The sequence below is a fragment of the Micropterus dolomieu genome, linkage group LG08, assembly GCF_021292245.1.
Source record: "Micropterus dolomieu isolate WLL.071019.BEF.003 ecotype Adirondacks linkage group LG08, ASM2129224v1, whole genome shotgun sequence".
In the NCBI taxonomy this organism is placed as follows: domain Eukaryota; kingdom Metazoa; phylum Chordata; class Actinopteri; order Centrarchiformes; family Centrarchidae; genus Micropterus; species Micropterus dolomieu.
The window spans coordinates 11,728,545-11,743,659 of record NC_060157.1 but is presented as its reverse complement, the minus strand read 5'-3'; the positions used below and the strand labels follow the sequence as shown (position 1 = coordinate 11,743,659).

The following is a 15,115-nucleotide window of genomic DNA, read 5'->3' as shown; positions in this document are numbered from 1 at the left end:
GTAGTGCTTTATTTTGGTTAGTAATTTAAGATTGTGTGTTCGCATGGCGTGTCACAATCACCTCCATTTTCTGTGTTGTAGCACATGCCAAGTCAAAGCATACCAGCTATATTTTTTTGGCTTTATAATGAATCAATCATTCACACAATAAATAGGAGTGGTGGCCATCACTGACTTTCTGCACCAAAATGTTTAAATTGCTGTTAATTATTGACTCCTAAACAGGGATTTCCACAGTGATCATACAGTGCTGCGTTGCCTCATGCAAAAGATGGAGAGAATGAATAAGAGAGAGCAGGAAAATGAAAATAAAATGCACATTGTAATGCCCCGAGTTCTCCTACCTAATGACTATGCTGAATGTGGTTACTCTGGGGAGTCTTTCTAACCTTTACTCCTCCCTAAATAATAGCTCTAACACCAGCTAGTTCCAACTCTGTAATCTAAATATAATTGGAGAGGGAGCACCACTTCCGTAGCAGGGAATATGACTCTTTATAGCTAGAATCTTCAAATTAAACCCTCTGCATATCTGATCAGCATTGCCTCTTGTGCTCACGAGGCTGTGATAGTATTTGTGGGATCTTGTCATTTTAATCTGTTTTTGGATAGACATAAACATTTAACTTGGATGGACTGAGATTGCTGATTGCCTTAAAAAATGGAGATGGTGCACTAGTATACCTCATGGTACAAGCTTTCGTGCGATCACAACTTGTTGTTAATGAAAAACACATTGTGAACTTAACTATATCAGGATGTTTTTGATGATAGGATTGTCACAAAATGTATTTAAAGTATTTTGCTTTTATCAGAATACAACAGCCTGACATTTCAGCATCCTAAATAAAGAATCCTAAAAAATAGTTGTCATACCGCCACAGCTACAACCATGTAAAGCACTGGGTGTGTGAATTGCTCTACGACTCTTATGAAACAGGTGCTAAGATCTTCTGGCAGGAGTGGATTGCTAGAGATCTAGATAAAGGCAATGGGAATGCGATGGGTGTATATCAAAAAGTTAGTAAATGCAAGCTGAGGCAAAGTATGGCTCTATGGTTCACACTCATAAAAGACCTTTTATATCATAACAGTGTTCCTGCTGCTGCCATTTCCCGAGAAGCTCCTCTGTTGTTTGCTGTGATACACACACAAATATACATAAATGCACGAACACACCAAGTGAATGTACACAGAGGTCAACACGCAATTGGGAACACAAGGAGTTACTTTTAACAATATTATCACGGGGAATATAAAGGCATGAATGGGATTTTCAGTATTCATGCAGCTATTAATTACTGCTTATCTTACATTCTGTTAGTGTGCATTTTCATAAACTATACCAATCCCTCATTTCCGGTAACAATGCACACGCATACTGTGTCCATTAAAACAAGCCACAACAATGCTTTGCAATCTGCTCCACTCAGCCCATCATGTATCTAACTACCTAAGCTACGACTGTCCTCAACCAGTTCCCTCCACAGTCCAGAATCAATGAATGTCATGGCTTTACACTGCTGTTAGCATTGACATTTGCTGGCGCTAACTTTTGCCATTTCCTCTGAGGAGCTTACTGAGATGCCCTCAGGAGACAGAAAGAGTGAGCAAAGAAGAAGAGATGGATAGCTAAGAAGAATGGCAGATGAGGCTATTGATTTTAAACAAATAAATAATTTTATTCTTACCTGATTTCCGAAGAAGACATCGAGGTGGAGAAAAGACATGTAAAAGAAAGAGTTTCTGTTAATACACTTATAAATACAGAAATACATTACAAAATGCATAAGTATGTGGTCAACATGCATCCAGTAGAATTCAATTATTTATATATATATATATATATATATATATATATATATATATATATATATATATATATATATATATGTATGTTTCGGCTTTGTTGCATTTCTTTTCTTAAGTTGTTGCATTGGCAGCTGAATGTTGGCAACATTAATGCTGCAAGAGATCAAGCCCTGTCCCCATTTTAGTTATTTCTCTTTTCTCTCGTTGTTGCCTCTGTCTTGCTTTCTTTCTTCCCCCCCTTTCTCTCGCGATGGTCTCACACCTCTCACACATTCTTTAACAGATAAAACTCTGCAGAAGCTCTCCAACAAAATATCTCCATGTCCCCTGGCACAAACAGCCATGCACCAAAACAGCATAAAGTACTGGCGTGAATAATTTATAATCTGTGATTGTAAAACTCTAGCATAGTGTATGTATTGTTACTTTTTATCATGACAGATTTTTGGGTTGCCCCATTAGCTGGCAGTGGACAGATTGTGATTTACATTGTGCAGCCATGCAGCACTATTCTCAAGCCTGGACAGAGGGCTAATGGAGGCACACACGCAGCTTTTATTAGCTGTGAAATCCAATGGCATCAAATATTAAACACTTCATTATGGAGCACTGCTTGTCTTGTTCTACGGAACAGCCACTTAAACCTACAAGAGCCAGGAGAAAATAAAGAGAAAAGGAATATGCGATGACAGCAGTAATTACTGGAATTCTATTTTATAAGATCTGTTTGTCATGGGGAATTGCAGAGTGTGTGTTTCTGTATGTATATGTACTGTATGTGTGTGCATGTGTGCGTGCCAATTCGTGTGCTTGTACTCATCAATGTGTCAGCCTTCAACAAACATAATGTTGTTTGTTAATAATTAATCCTTATATATTAAAACAACAACAGTTTTCTCAATGGACAGAGTGGAGAGTGAGTTTAATAAAATGAAATGTTCCCATTACATCTGACATTATGGCCTGCTGAGGCCCGACTTAGCAGCTTACACCATGCATAGTGGGCATTGTTGGTGAGGGGTGACCAAACAAACAAAGGCCCGGAGAGAGACAGAAATTGGAAAAGACAGAAGGTAATGTAGAGAGAACGAAAGAGAAGGAGAAGAATGCACAGACAACGAGAGAATGAGACAGGGAATTGAAGAAGAAGAGAAGAACCAGACAGGCAGACGTCAGAGAGCATGAGTGGCAGCTTCACCGATGACCTCTGAATGATTTATCCCAGGACATGCTTCTGTCTATCTGAGCATCAGAGGCCATTAATATCAGGGAACGCAGTGAGTGGGGACAGAGTGGAGCCTGGGCTCATCTGTCAATACTTAAAAGTTGACCCTCAGGATGGAGGGACGAAAGTGTTCCCTCTCTAACAAAGCCCCTCTGTCCTCTAGTATGCAGACATTCCTCGGAGGAACAGTTACTCAGCTAAAGGTCTCCCCAATTTTCTTAGTTTTTCATAAAAATGATCAAACCTTGGCAGTGTAGAACTTAATCAATTGTAATCTGGTCCACCTTGACCATTGTATCACAGAGCCGGAGGAGCTGTATTTGACTTCGCTCATTCTGACTCCCAAGTGTCATTGATATTTATAGAGGTTTCTTTCTAGCAGCTCTGTAAAAAAACTGTAAAGAAGTTAAAAGAGTTTGCTCACACTGAGAGGGAGCTGGCATGCAATTACAATGGTTGTTTTATTCATTATGTTGTTTTATTTTATTGAAAATTAATTTACTTCAGTAAACGCTTTGGCCTTTAGGCCCAGCGAACTGCAGCCAACTGTGCCAAGACTGAGATCAGAACCCCAGTAGCTTTGGAGCCGAACACTGAAAGCCCACTTTTCTGTAAATGTACAAATGAAAAGAAAGAAAAACAGCACAGATTGATAGTTGTGCTGGCATCTGTTTATGCCGATCTCTGCTTTGAGAGAGAACGCACTAACAGCTATGCTCATACATTTTCATCAACCAAATTCAGCGCTAACGGACCATTAAAACAGTAATAGGATAACACCAATTAAGCCCTGGGCCATGGGAGAGACGGAAGCACTAGAGATAAAAGTGGTGAGAGTAGAGGTACAGATGGAGGGGAAAGAGAGAGACAAATAAATGGGGAGACAAAAAACATTAGAGTAGTAACAACATCTAAAGCATAGAATTGTGTTGTCCTAAAGGCCTGAGTTTTAATCCATCCCTGTAGTGAAGGTGGGAGATTTAGGGTTGGTGAAAATGAAATACAGGGATAAGCAGGAGTGTTTAGGATTCAATTAGCCTTGCCTGTCCTCGTTAGACTGGGCCAGCGCTGACAGCAGGAGGGGAAGGCAGGGAGGCCGACAGGCACATACATCCTTTCTCTACTGTGGCAGGTGACATCTCAGACTCTTGCAGCGTTATCAGGTGGGAGACTGTAGACAATATCTGCGGAGGCTTGTTTACAAGTAACAGCATCACTGATTGAGATACTGTCTGTCAAAATGAATGTGTCTCTCTGCATCTGAATATAAGTGCTGACAGATCTGAAACATATCATGCCAACCAGCACAGTCACATAAAAGTTACCTCACTGCACAGCATGTCAAATTATTTGTGTACTACTTCTCTCAAGTCAAGATGTTGAGTCATAGGATCAAACCAAAATGTCAGATCTCAAAGTTGTTTTTCCTCCATCTCCAACAAAATCAAAATGTTACATTCCTGCTTTTCAACCGAGCTTGGCTATGATGTGGACATGAGGGAAAAAACCTTACTCATTGATGCCAAAGTAGACCTAAAGACACAGCATGAGTGTGAACATTGAGCAGTCAATGGTAAAGTGAACTATGGACAATAAGACCTGACCTGAGGAGGCAGTGGATTATGATGGTCTACCTCAATGAATAATTTGGACAGAGCCCATAATAAAGTCATAAACAGGATCCATCGCCTGCCCTCGGATCAGTTAGGAGCAAGCAGAGATGGGAACCATTGATTTTCTCCATGGCCCTGGATGTTCTGTGGATCTTGTCTGCAGACTGCCAACTATGTGCATCAATACAGACGTGCCTTGCTTAGCCAATGGCACCCTTCAAAGGGAAGAGGGAGCCTGTTTATGTCCAGGGGTCATCTCAAACGTTACTTGCCCCGGTTTGCAGTCGATGAGAAACTCTGTGTTTCCAAGCTGATAAGGACAAGTGTGTGTGCGTCTGCATGTGTGTGTATTTGATAGAAAAAGACAGAGTTAACATGTTCAAAAGCCAAAGTGAGACTTGATATAGAACATTTTTGTCCGTGTTGAACCGATTTTGGTCTTTCCTATTGTGGAGTAAATAAAAATGCATTTTATGTAATGTTAATGTACACAAAATAGTGGCCTAAATCATTCTCAACAACTACTTTACATCTCATCCCATGATACATGTTAGTGTAACCAAACTTACAATTCATTGCCTATCTCTATAAAGATGAGAGTCATAATGTCCAAATAAATGATATGTTAAATCTTAATTTAATTCTTTGTTTGTTATCAAAGGTTTGTGATGTAATGTTTGTAAGCACAGAAAAAAAACACCATCAGTTATTACCAGCTGAGAAACACATGCAAGTTTAATCTAAAAGTCAAACTCCTCAGTTACAGTATATATGTGAATGCCCCCTGTCTTCTACAGTAAAAAGAATGTTAGTTACCTTTGCCAGATAACTTTTTCCGCACTTGGAGCTCCAGAAATCAGCTGAGACTGATACTATTTTCCTTGTCAATTCCACTCTGTTTATAACACTACATCACTTGTACAGGTTGCTGTGCATGGCACTCAGCGGGTAATCATGGGACTGTCAATGACATGCCATCTCTGATGGGCATCCACTATTAATATTTATGACGCTCTGAATCAGCCCCACACTGAGCATTGTCACAGCAATCACCCACGTTTTTTTAATATCCCCATCCAGATCAATTCGATTAGCATTTCAAGCGCTTGGTGGAGCCACGCAGTCTGCTGAAGTTCTTGTACTGAGGCAGAGAGAGCAGAAGAGCAAACCAATGCTGACAACAAGTTACAACAGAAATTAAATGTTTGCCATCCAACAAAAAAAGTGTAGAGAAACAGATGTGGAAAGGAAAAATGGGTGGTAGCAGTGCTGGGATTTTAAATATAAATACAGAGCTCCAGCAAAAATGAAAAATGATTTAGCTAGTGCAGCAGTCACATGGTGAGCGACGGGAGGAGCAGGAGACCCAGATGTACAACCATGACAAAAGTACCTGGGTAGGAATTTGCATGCCTTTATTATTGATATGGGAAGTGACATTTTCTGGCATTAGAGGTAGGCTCTTGTGAGCTTCCGTCTCTTCTCTACCACCATGGTGGTGCCATTTTATAAACCTTTGTGTGGACTGAGCTCCTTTTGTCTTCTCCTAAAGACAAACCAATCTGCTTATCTCAAAATCCAGAGGGAATGAAGGCGTTTGTTTCTCCAGATCGAAATAATACGCAGGAGAGGATAGTAACCTTCTGAACAACTGAATAGGTGGGAGGGGGCGGATTGCGTGTTAATGTGTGTGTGTCTGTGCGTGTCTCTGCATCTGTGTTATCAAGTGTGTTTATGTGTAAGAGAAAGCCTCTGCTGGCCTTGAGGCGCCCCCACAGATGTTTATTTGTAGTGACAGCAAGGTTTGTTCTCTCTGTGTTCCTATTTATCTCACTGAGCTGATTGTATGGCTGCGGCCAGATCCCACAGAGAGGATACAATAACCGCCACGACAGATATGCATGAGTAAGCAATACAGCTCTATGAATTCACAGACATAATCTATCAGCTTGGATCAGCGGTCCTCACTAAGAAAAAGGAATATAAGCAAAGAGGGGCAGCAGAGCATGTACTGAATATGGGATGCTAATTTGTCTCTTTTTACAATGTATTATTTATGAGGGATACACTGAAAGGTTTGAGGTAAATCTTAAAAGATCATAGATTTCTGGAGCTCCAAGTGCGGAAAAAGTTATCTGGCAAACAAACAAATGACAGACACTGGCTGGCATTCTGGAAGAAAGGAATGGGGAAGAACAGGCAGAAAGGAGTGGGTAAGAGCAACTCCTTTGGGGAACAAAATGCTCTTTGCGGCTTTAGTGAAAATAATGACTCACCAAATGGAGCACTTTAAGGAAATTCACACTCAACTCTCTTGGCTCTCTTCTTTTTCCATTCTTTCTCTTCTCTGCTTCCCGCTCGCTCCTCGCTTCACTGTTACATTGTCTTTTTGCCTCCCATGAGGAATATCACAAGGCTCCCAAAAAGCAGATAGAGACACTCTCATCGCTTTCACTCCTGCGTCTGCTAACACACACACACACATGTGTGTTCACCTCCATATACACACACAAAGCTAGGTGGCATACACCTGCAAATCCCCAGTGTGAATCTTGACCTTTTCACATGAGTCATGTTTCCCATAAATATCTTCTTTTGTGTGCTTGCTTTTCAGTGTGTCTATATGTGTGCTTGTCTCTGTCTATCTTGTGTGTGTGTGTGTTTTCTGTGTGTGTGTCTATCTCTGTGTTTCACTGCAGAGTTGACCTTTCCATCCCTGCTTTGTCCCAGATTAGAACTGACACCGCCCTCTGCTACAGACCAAAATGATACACATACTGACACCAGTACACACAGAGAGACACACACGTTTACACAATAAAAAACACATGCATGCAAACACATTCAGAAATGCGTTGTAGACAGGTAAAAACCTTGCATCTCCAAAATGCCACTTTTTAAACGCTTACTAAAAGGACATGAAGTTGGATAATTTTATCAACTCACAGAGGAGCATGTAATTGTTCAACTTTCATCCAACAGCGGCTTTATGAGGCGGTACTTGTGAGGCTAAACGCTAACAGCAGCATACCAAACATGCTCACAATGAAAATGCTGTTTAAGGTGGAATGTTTACCATGTTCGTCACTTTACTTACATTTGCTTATATGCACTAAAGTGTGATTTATACTTCTGAGTCAAATCGATGGCATAGCCCAGTGGTCACTAATAGGCGGACCGTGGTCCGGATACGGACCCAGCTGCTGTCCTCTCCGGACTGCCAACCTACAGCCAATTTATTATTGACACTTACTACCGCGTGACGGAGCTCACATTTCTCACTGAACAACAGAAAGTAGAAAAGTGGTAGCTCTGTAAGAGGGGATGAAAGAAGAGGAGGCACTACAGCTGTTCATTTGTTATGATGTGTTGAGTGTTTATTGGTTAAGACTGCACTTCATCACTTCAAACTACACTTTTTATTTCATTTTTTCTAAAAATTAGGCACTTTATTTTGTACTGTTTACTTAAATTTAGAATTTATTATTAGAGTAGTTATTATTTATTATCCCTCCAGTTTGATGTGAAAACTGACTGAAATATTGTTTGATTTGACAGTCCATTGTTGACTAAAAACATATGTTGATACAACTATACGTTATGGTACTGAATGATAACGCAAGTTAGTCGTTATGATGTTCCGGACCTTGCTTTGGGAAATTTTCTCTAACTGGACCTCTTGAATTCTAATTGAATACCCCTGGCGTAGCCTATGCGAGAGTAATCACGGTGGATCAATATATTTGAGCGTCACAACCTACGCTAAATGACTCGTTTCACTATCAGAATGTGATCCACTCAGACAATAACTTTTGAAAAGTCTATAACAGCTTCACATATATAATTTTACCTCCATTCAAGATTGCGGAGGGCTAAAGTTAGCTAAGTTATGCAAAATATTATGGAAATCCCTTCAGCTGTAGGAGATACTTCAGTCTGGACAAAAGTGGTGGACCAACTGACTGACAGAGACCAACAGACTGACATTGCCATCCCTAAAAATCACAATCCGAAATCAAAAATGTGGAGAAGTCAGGTTTTCACTGGGCAATGTATGTACTCACTTAGTGTAGGTCTACTGATGCAGTGCAATCCAATACAACACCACAAACTGCAATTGCCCCAAAAGTTACTAAAGAGTTATCCGAGTCAACTGAACTTGCTCACCCATGAGGATGAGGATCTATGTGGTGCTGGTGGTGGATGTGGCTCCGTCTCAGTGGGAGAGAGACCAGAGAATAAAGCTCAGACTGAGCTGAGCAACACTCCATTTCACTGATCGCTGAGCAGCCTCTCAGCCACTGCCGCAGGGGGAAAAGCTCACTTACCTGGCCTGTGTGTTTCTGAGTGCGTGTGTGTGTGTGTGTGTGTGTGTGTGTGTGTGTGTGTGTGTGTGTGTGTGTGTTCACGTATCTATGTATCTCTATCCATCTCTGGTTGAGTGTAGGATACTGTTTTCTATTTTTCTATCTCTGCGCTTTAATATGTGCACAAGTGTGTCTGAGAGGGGTGAATTCGAAGGGCTGAGAGAGTGCTACTCTCCGCGGCAACTGTTAGCGGGTGACTAGCTGCGTGGACGACGGGTCTGGTCATTTAACCTGAGCACTGACCCTCATCGCTCATTGCTCTGGTGAAGGAGGGGGGACAAAGAATTCAAAACCTCTGGATCGCACAACGCTCAGGGCACAGCCTGACCCGCGTGACCATCAGGTAGATTTGTGTGTGTTTTTTAAGTGCATGCATTTAGTAAAAAAACACACACAGACACAGAGAATAATGATGAAGAGGAAATTCTGAGGGAATTCTGCTTGCACGAACACACCTGTGTCTCTTTCATCTCAGACACATAAGCTGGCCATTGTACCAGTGACCTTGTCTACACTCTTCAAAAAGGTCTGACTTTCTCAGGCTCTGCTCACATGAAATTTGTCTGGAGACAGATAAGGACGAAATACAAAAGTAGTATATAATGAGTATATACAGTACTATGAAAATATATACAGCTTATGCATGAATTTTTTATACAAGGTTATTTCTATTGTAGCCCAGCTGATACTGAATTTTTGTGAATTGATAGTCACATAGTTGAGCCTTCATCCCGGCATGCACTTGGTGAAAGGCAAAAATACACCACGGAGAGATTACCACAGTCAGTTACAGTCAGTTTACTTAAGCTGAATTTCTTTGCACTATAAAAAGGAAGAAAATGACGCAACTGCAGGGACAGCTTGAAAACCTCACACATAAAACAACCAGTGTTGGGATTCAACAGGACCTCCTTTTTGTAAGGTGACATACTATGTTAATAACTGTATGCTGGATTCCCACATGCCATCTCAAACAAACACAAGCTCAAACAAACACAACATAGAAGCAGTGACACAAATTTTTCACACATATCCATGCAGATATAAAATTGCAGATGCCATTGGTTGTATCATAAAGCTATTCCCGGCAGAGAGAAAAGAACTAATGTATAGCCAAGGGAGAGAATGGATAAGAGCAGTGAATATGTAATATGTACGAAAATGAGACAAACAGAAAGTCACAATAGAGACAGAGTGTCTTGAGGACAGAGAGAGATCAGGGTGTAGCATAGTAAGAAAGTGAGAGAGTTAGCCTGAAGAGTTAACATTTCATGAACTAGTATTGTCACTATGTTAGCAGATAATAAACTGGGCTTTTGTGAATATCTTAGGAAAGACCCATATGGGAGAAATATTAGAATGGCCGCCTCCGGTCCCTGGTGCATAAAAGAGAGGAGATAGAGGGGTTGAAAAAGTGACAAACAGTTCATATCTGCATTAAGAAGAGGTTAGGAAGTGATGGTGAATAAATCTAAAAGGCAATATGGTTGACTGTACAGTGATCTGAGAGCAGTAGGGGCATTGCTGAATCTTTTTTAACAATCGCTATGTGCAGACTACACTTCTGTTTCTTATTTTAGAATCAAAAGCATGATATCACTTCAACTTAAATCCCCCAGACAATATATTGAGTTCAACTAATGACTGTTTAGTATCACTGTGTCAGGACACCATGAAGACAGAAAGCAAAGATTAAAAAGAACAGAAGCAAGAAAATGGTGTGACTGATGAGGAGCTCTTATAAACATGCTGATTCATTCATCTGCAAGAGCCGTGAACCACTTCCTTTGGGAAAGAGGGTCAAACACATTAGCTCCCTGCACTGAGTGAGTGCAGTGCTTTAAGAGAACTGCTAAAGCTAGCCTGTCAGGGATGCATCACCTCTGCCTCCTCCCCAGTGTCTCTCAGGACAAAGTAACAGAACTCCAGGGAGAAGAAAATGCAAATTGACCTCTCAGTTTACTTCACCTTTATTAAAATACTAACTTAAAAAATAATAAATTGAATGCATGTGTTCAGGTGTCAGAAGGCACCTATGCACCATCACACCAAATGTTCTGTAAACAAGGAATGCAGGAAATAATAACAAAAGCTTGTAAAATAAAACAGTGTGCTCCAAAGGGATGTAAAAGTGCTTTTTAATTAGCCCTGTGTAATCACATGTGTGCTTGGCACTGGGATATTTAGAGTTAATAAACTTTTCATATTACTTTTATGTTTCATGCATTTTTCAGAAATCCCTGCAGCCCTCTATCAAAGGCCTGGAGGTCTTAGTAATCAGAGCCCTGTTTTTTATGAACACATCAATATTCATACAAAAACAGGAGCATGAATTAACACAACTTTAATGCCTGCTGATACAAGTGATTTTGTGGTCTGGTATAATTAATGGAAATGGACTGTAGTTTATATTGCATGTTAACATCCCCCTTAGGAGTCTGTATGAGTCACAGAGTCAATGGAGAGTTCCCACACATAGTAACATGGCTTCTATTAAGTCTTACCACTTGGACAGACAGACAGAGACTCCAAATATATGTGAAGAATGCAAAAGACATTAATCCTACAGCTGGTCAAAAACAAAATTGCACAAATTACTTGAATGTTATCAGAGCAACTAAATGACTGAATTGTCAAATTAACTATTCTTTGCCTGACCACAATAAGCACTTTGTGTTTTGAAGCATAAGAAAAATTTCAGATGACACTCAACCCATGAAACTCAAACCTCAAGACAAACAGTTTGCCAACTGTGAAGACTGTAGCACTGGAATAAGCCATATATAACCATATATAATTTTTTTTTAAATGCATAACTACGACAGCGTTGCAGGTGGTGCAGCTCTAATACTATTCCTGTTTAACTGTCTTTAACATGACGTCCTTAAAAATGGAGATTTAGTTTTTTGGCTATATTGCCAAGCCAACTGTTGTTAAGCACTTTTAGGGTAAAAGAATTGTTCTAATAATAATTACTGAAGGTAAACTTTCACCACTAACCTTAATTCCCTGCCAGTCAAACATGCCCACAGCCAGCCAGTCACTTTAATCAGGAGGAATGATTGCGTGAAGCGTACACTCCATTCTTAGTGCAGAGGATTTGTTAGAATCTCTTTCGTCTTTGTTTTTAGTTACATGTGCATCTGTGTCTGTCATGTGTGAGCAAGTGTGGATTTATGCATGATTGTGCATGGTCAAGGGGTGAAGTGTGTGTGTGGGGGATGCAGGTAGAAGGGCTGGGGGACTAAGACTAATAATTTAATATTTTCATCACAGCATCTGCGAGCTCCTTTAAAACCTGACAGGCTCAGATGAGGTCACGGTGCTAAACTTCATGTCACTTCCCATTTCCTGTGTAACAGGTCTGTGAGCAATGTTATCACAAGGCCTCTAGAGCTCAAATGAACTTGTATAATCAGCTGGCAAAAATTATTTTGGAAATTGCCTTTTATTATTAGAAACACTCCATTACATCCTGATATAAATACATTCGCTGCACTATAAAAGGTGCAAATGTTTTCCCGTTCTCCTCCTCTTCTGGTCGACATCCTCCTGACCCCCTCCAAACCATTCTCTCTTCTAGCCAGAGAAAAAAAAAAGAGTGCATGCAAAATGTATTGGATGCGTTGACACCCCGTGCCTTGACTGGGGTGGTTGCTAAATGAAAAGGTATGAAATTAAACAAATTAATTCTGCTCTTTGACTGGCTGACAGCCTTGGTGCCTGTCACTGCTGCTTAGTGTGATGCTGGGGGGAAGATGAGGATGAGAGAGGCCTGTGGTGGAGAAGCCAAGCCTGGACGTCAACTGTCAAGCCTGGACACAACGCTCAGCAGGCCTAAGGGATACCAGCAGTGCAAAGACAGATGAAGAAGGGAAGTAGACAAGGAAGGAGAAAACAAAAGTGAGAAGAGACAGAAGGAAGAACAGAAGAGAGAGACAAGAGACAGAGAAAGGGAGATAAAGGGAATAAGAGAAAGAAGGAATATAGCTTGAGGTAACTTCAAAATACGAAGGAGAAGGAATCGTGGGGATGGCAGTGGTAGGGGAGCGCCTTCAAAGTGTTGAAGCAGTTGAAATTTATTGCAAATAACTGCTCCTGATGCTCCGCCGTTTCAATTTCACACAACACAATTCCACAGCTCTGGAGCAAATGTGTCCCTGTCAGCATCACTTAGGCTTGCACTGCTCTCTGCCTCACACCTCAGCCCCTCCCTCTGCCTTCTCCTCCTTCTCCTTCACCTTCACTCCTTCATCTCTCTCACTCTCTCTCACCTTATCCCTCCCATCTCTTTTTAATGTTCTTTTTAAATGGTTAGGCCACTGCAGACAGACAGAGATACAGAGGGGTGGGAAACGGGCACTGAATGAACTCAGAGACAAGACAATAGACAATAGGAAAATGTGGAGAAAAGAGGGTGAGGCGGAAAGATGGGACAGACAGACAGACAGACGGGGAAGTTAAAGGATGTGCAAAAAAGTTTGCTAACAAGAAAGTAAGGTAAGACTTTCTATGAAGGTCATCGCTATAATGACTTATGCATAAATTTATAAAAAACGATATAATGCTTCCATAAGACATTATGACAATTGTTATGATCACTTACAAACATGCATTAGACGTTATAGCAAAGTTCAAGTCATTGAGACCTTCTGATTTAATGTTTTATAACTAATAGTAATACCAGTTTATACTACTGTGTGCCACTATATGTTTATATATTATGTACATTATAACCATCGACTCTGCCTCGTTATAAATACACTTTAGTCACAATGTAGAATTAGTGATATAAAATGGAATAATAGCTCATAGTAATGTTTAATGTTATATAGCATGTCTTTGTTTGTTTTAATAAATTACAGGAACAATCATTTAACATTTTTGACATTTGTTAATCAATTCAGAATCTTCCACGTCCGCTTCGAAATTTATATAAGAAGAATGTATATTAATTGATAACGTAATGTTCACAGAACGCAAATGGCGGACCTTTTGGAACCGTGGAAGTGCAGCGCCCAGACAGTCGGAGGTGTACACATAACAGAGACCCGTGATCTCTGTTACTGGTCTGAGACCAGTGTTGCCGCTGTCTTCGACACATTTCGCTGCTGATGAATGAATGACCAACGCTACTAAAATTTCACACGCTCATCAATATGACTGCGACACTATTGATTTTCACTGGCACACTGTGCACCAACACTCAACGCTGTTTTGGCTCCGTTTGTCCTGTGTGTGCAAAGTGAGTGTGTGGGCCAGCGAAAGAGAGAGGGCGAGCGGCAGAACGGGGAGAGCATGACAGTGATTGTTAGTAGAGGAAAATATTTAAGTAACTTAGTCACTTGTCAGTCTGGCAGTATAGGTCACAGTGTGTCCGTTAAGTATGTTGTTTCTGCAACTGCTGGAAAAGTGAAGACGGTTAGCGCTAGCTAACATCTACCCTTTATAGGACGTTGATTTTTTTGGCTGCAATGTAACGTTAGAAAATTTGTAACAGTGTAATGTTAATTAGTTGCGTGTTATTATAATAATAATAATAATAATAATAATAATCTTTATTTGTAGAGCACTTTTCAAAAACAAGTTACAAAGTGCTTTAACAAGTGTAAAGACAATAATACCCAAGAGACAATAATACAAAAACAATGCAAGATAAAAGCATGAAAACATTGAAAAGACTAAAATACACGTTTAAGATAAATATAAAATTAGTAAAATACAATAAAATAAAAGGGATACAACAAAGTCAAATAAGATCGGGAAAGGCTCTCCTATAAAAGTATGTTTTAAGAAGGGACTTAAAAGAGTTCACTGACTCAGCTGACCTGATTTCCTCGGGCAGGCTGTTCCAGAGTCTCGGGGCCCTGACAGCAAACGCTCTGTACCCTTTAGTTTTCAGTCGAGACTCTGGAACAGACAACAGACCTCTGCCCGAGGATCTCAAGGTGCGTGCTGGTGTGTATGGGACTAAAAGGTCAGAAATATAACAAGGTGAGAGGCCATGAAGAGCTTTAAAAGTGATCAATAGAATTTTAAAGTCAATTCTAAAACATACTGGGAGCCAGTGTAATGAAGCTAAAATAGGAGTAATATGG

General features: G+C 40.4%; 1 protein-coding gene across 5 annotated transcripts in view; it reads right to left on the bottom strand.

The window, feature by feature from the left end:
- LOC123974933 (cadherin-4-like) overlaps positions 1-15,115 on the bottom strand; it is a 259,907-nt gene that overhangs the window by 194,338 nt on the left and 50,454 nt on the right. Inside the window, exons 1-2 of one of the 5 annotated variants that reach the window (XM_046055966.1) lie at positions 6,927-7,212; positions 4,081-4,230 (exon numbers count right to left, since the gene is read on the bottom strand). The exons of 3 other annotated variants lie outside the window; for them this stretch is intronic. In XM_046055966.1, coding sequence (XP_045911922.1) covers positions 4,081-4,150 — 70 coding nt within the window. In that variant the 5' untranslated portion in view covers positions 4,151-4,230; positions 6,927-7,212. Of the gene's footprint in view, positions 1-4,080; positions 4,231-6,926; positions 7,213-15,115 lie in introns of those variants that run through there. One more of the 5 variants, XM_046055969.1, reaches the window with a different exon arrangement.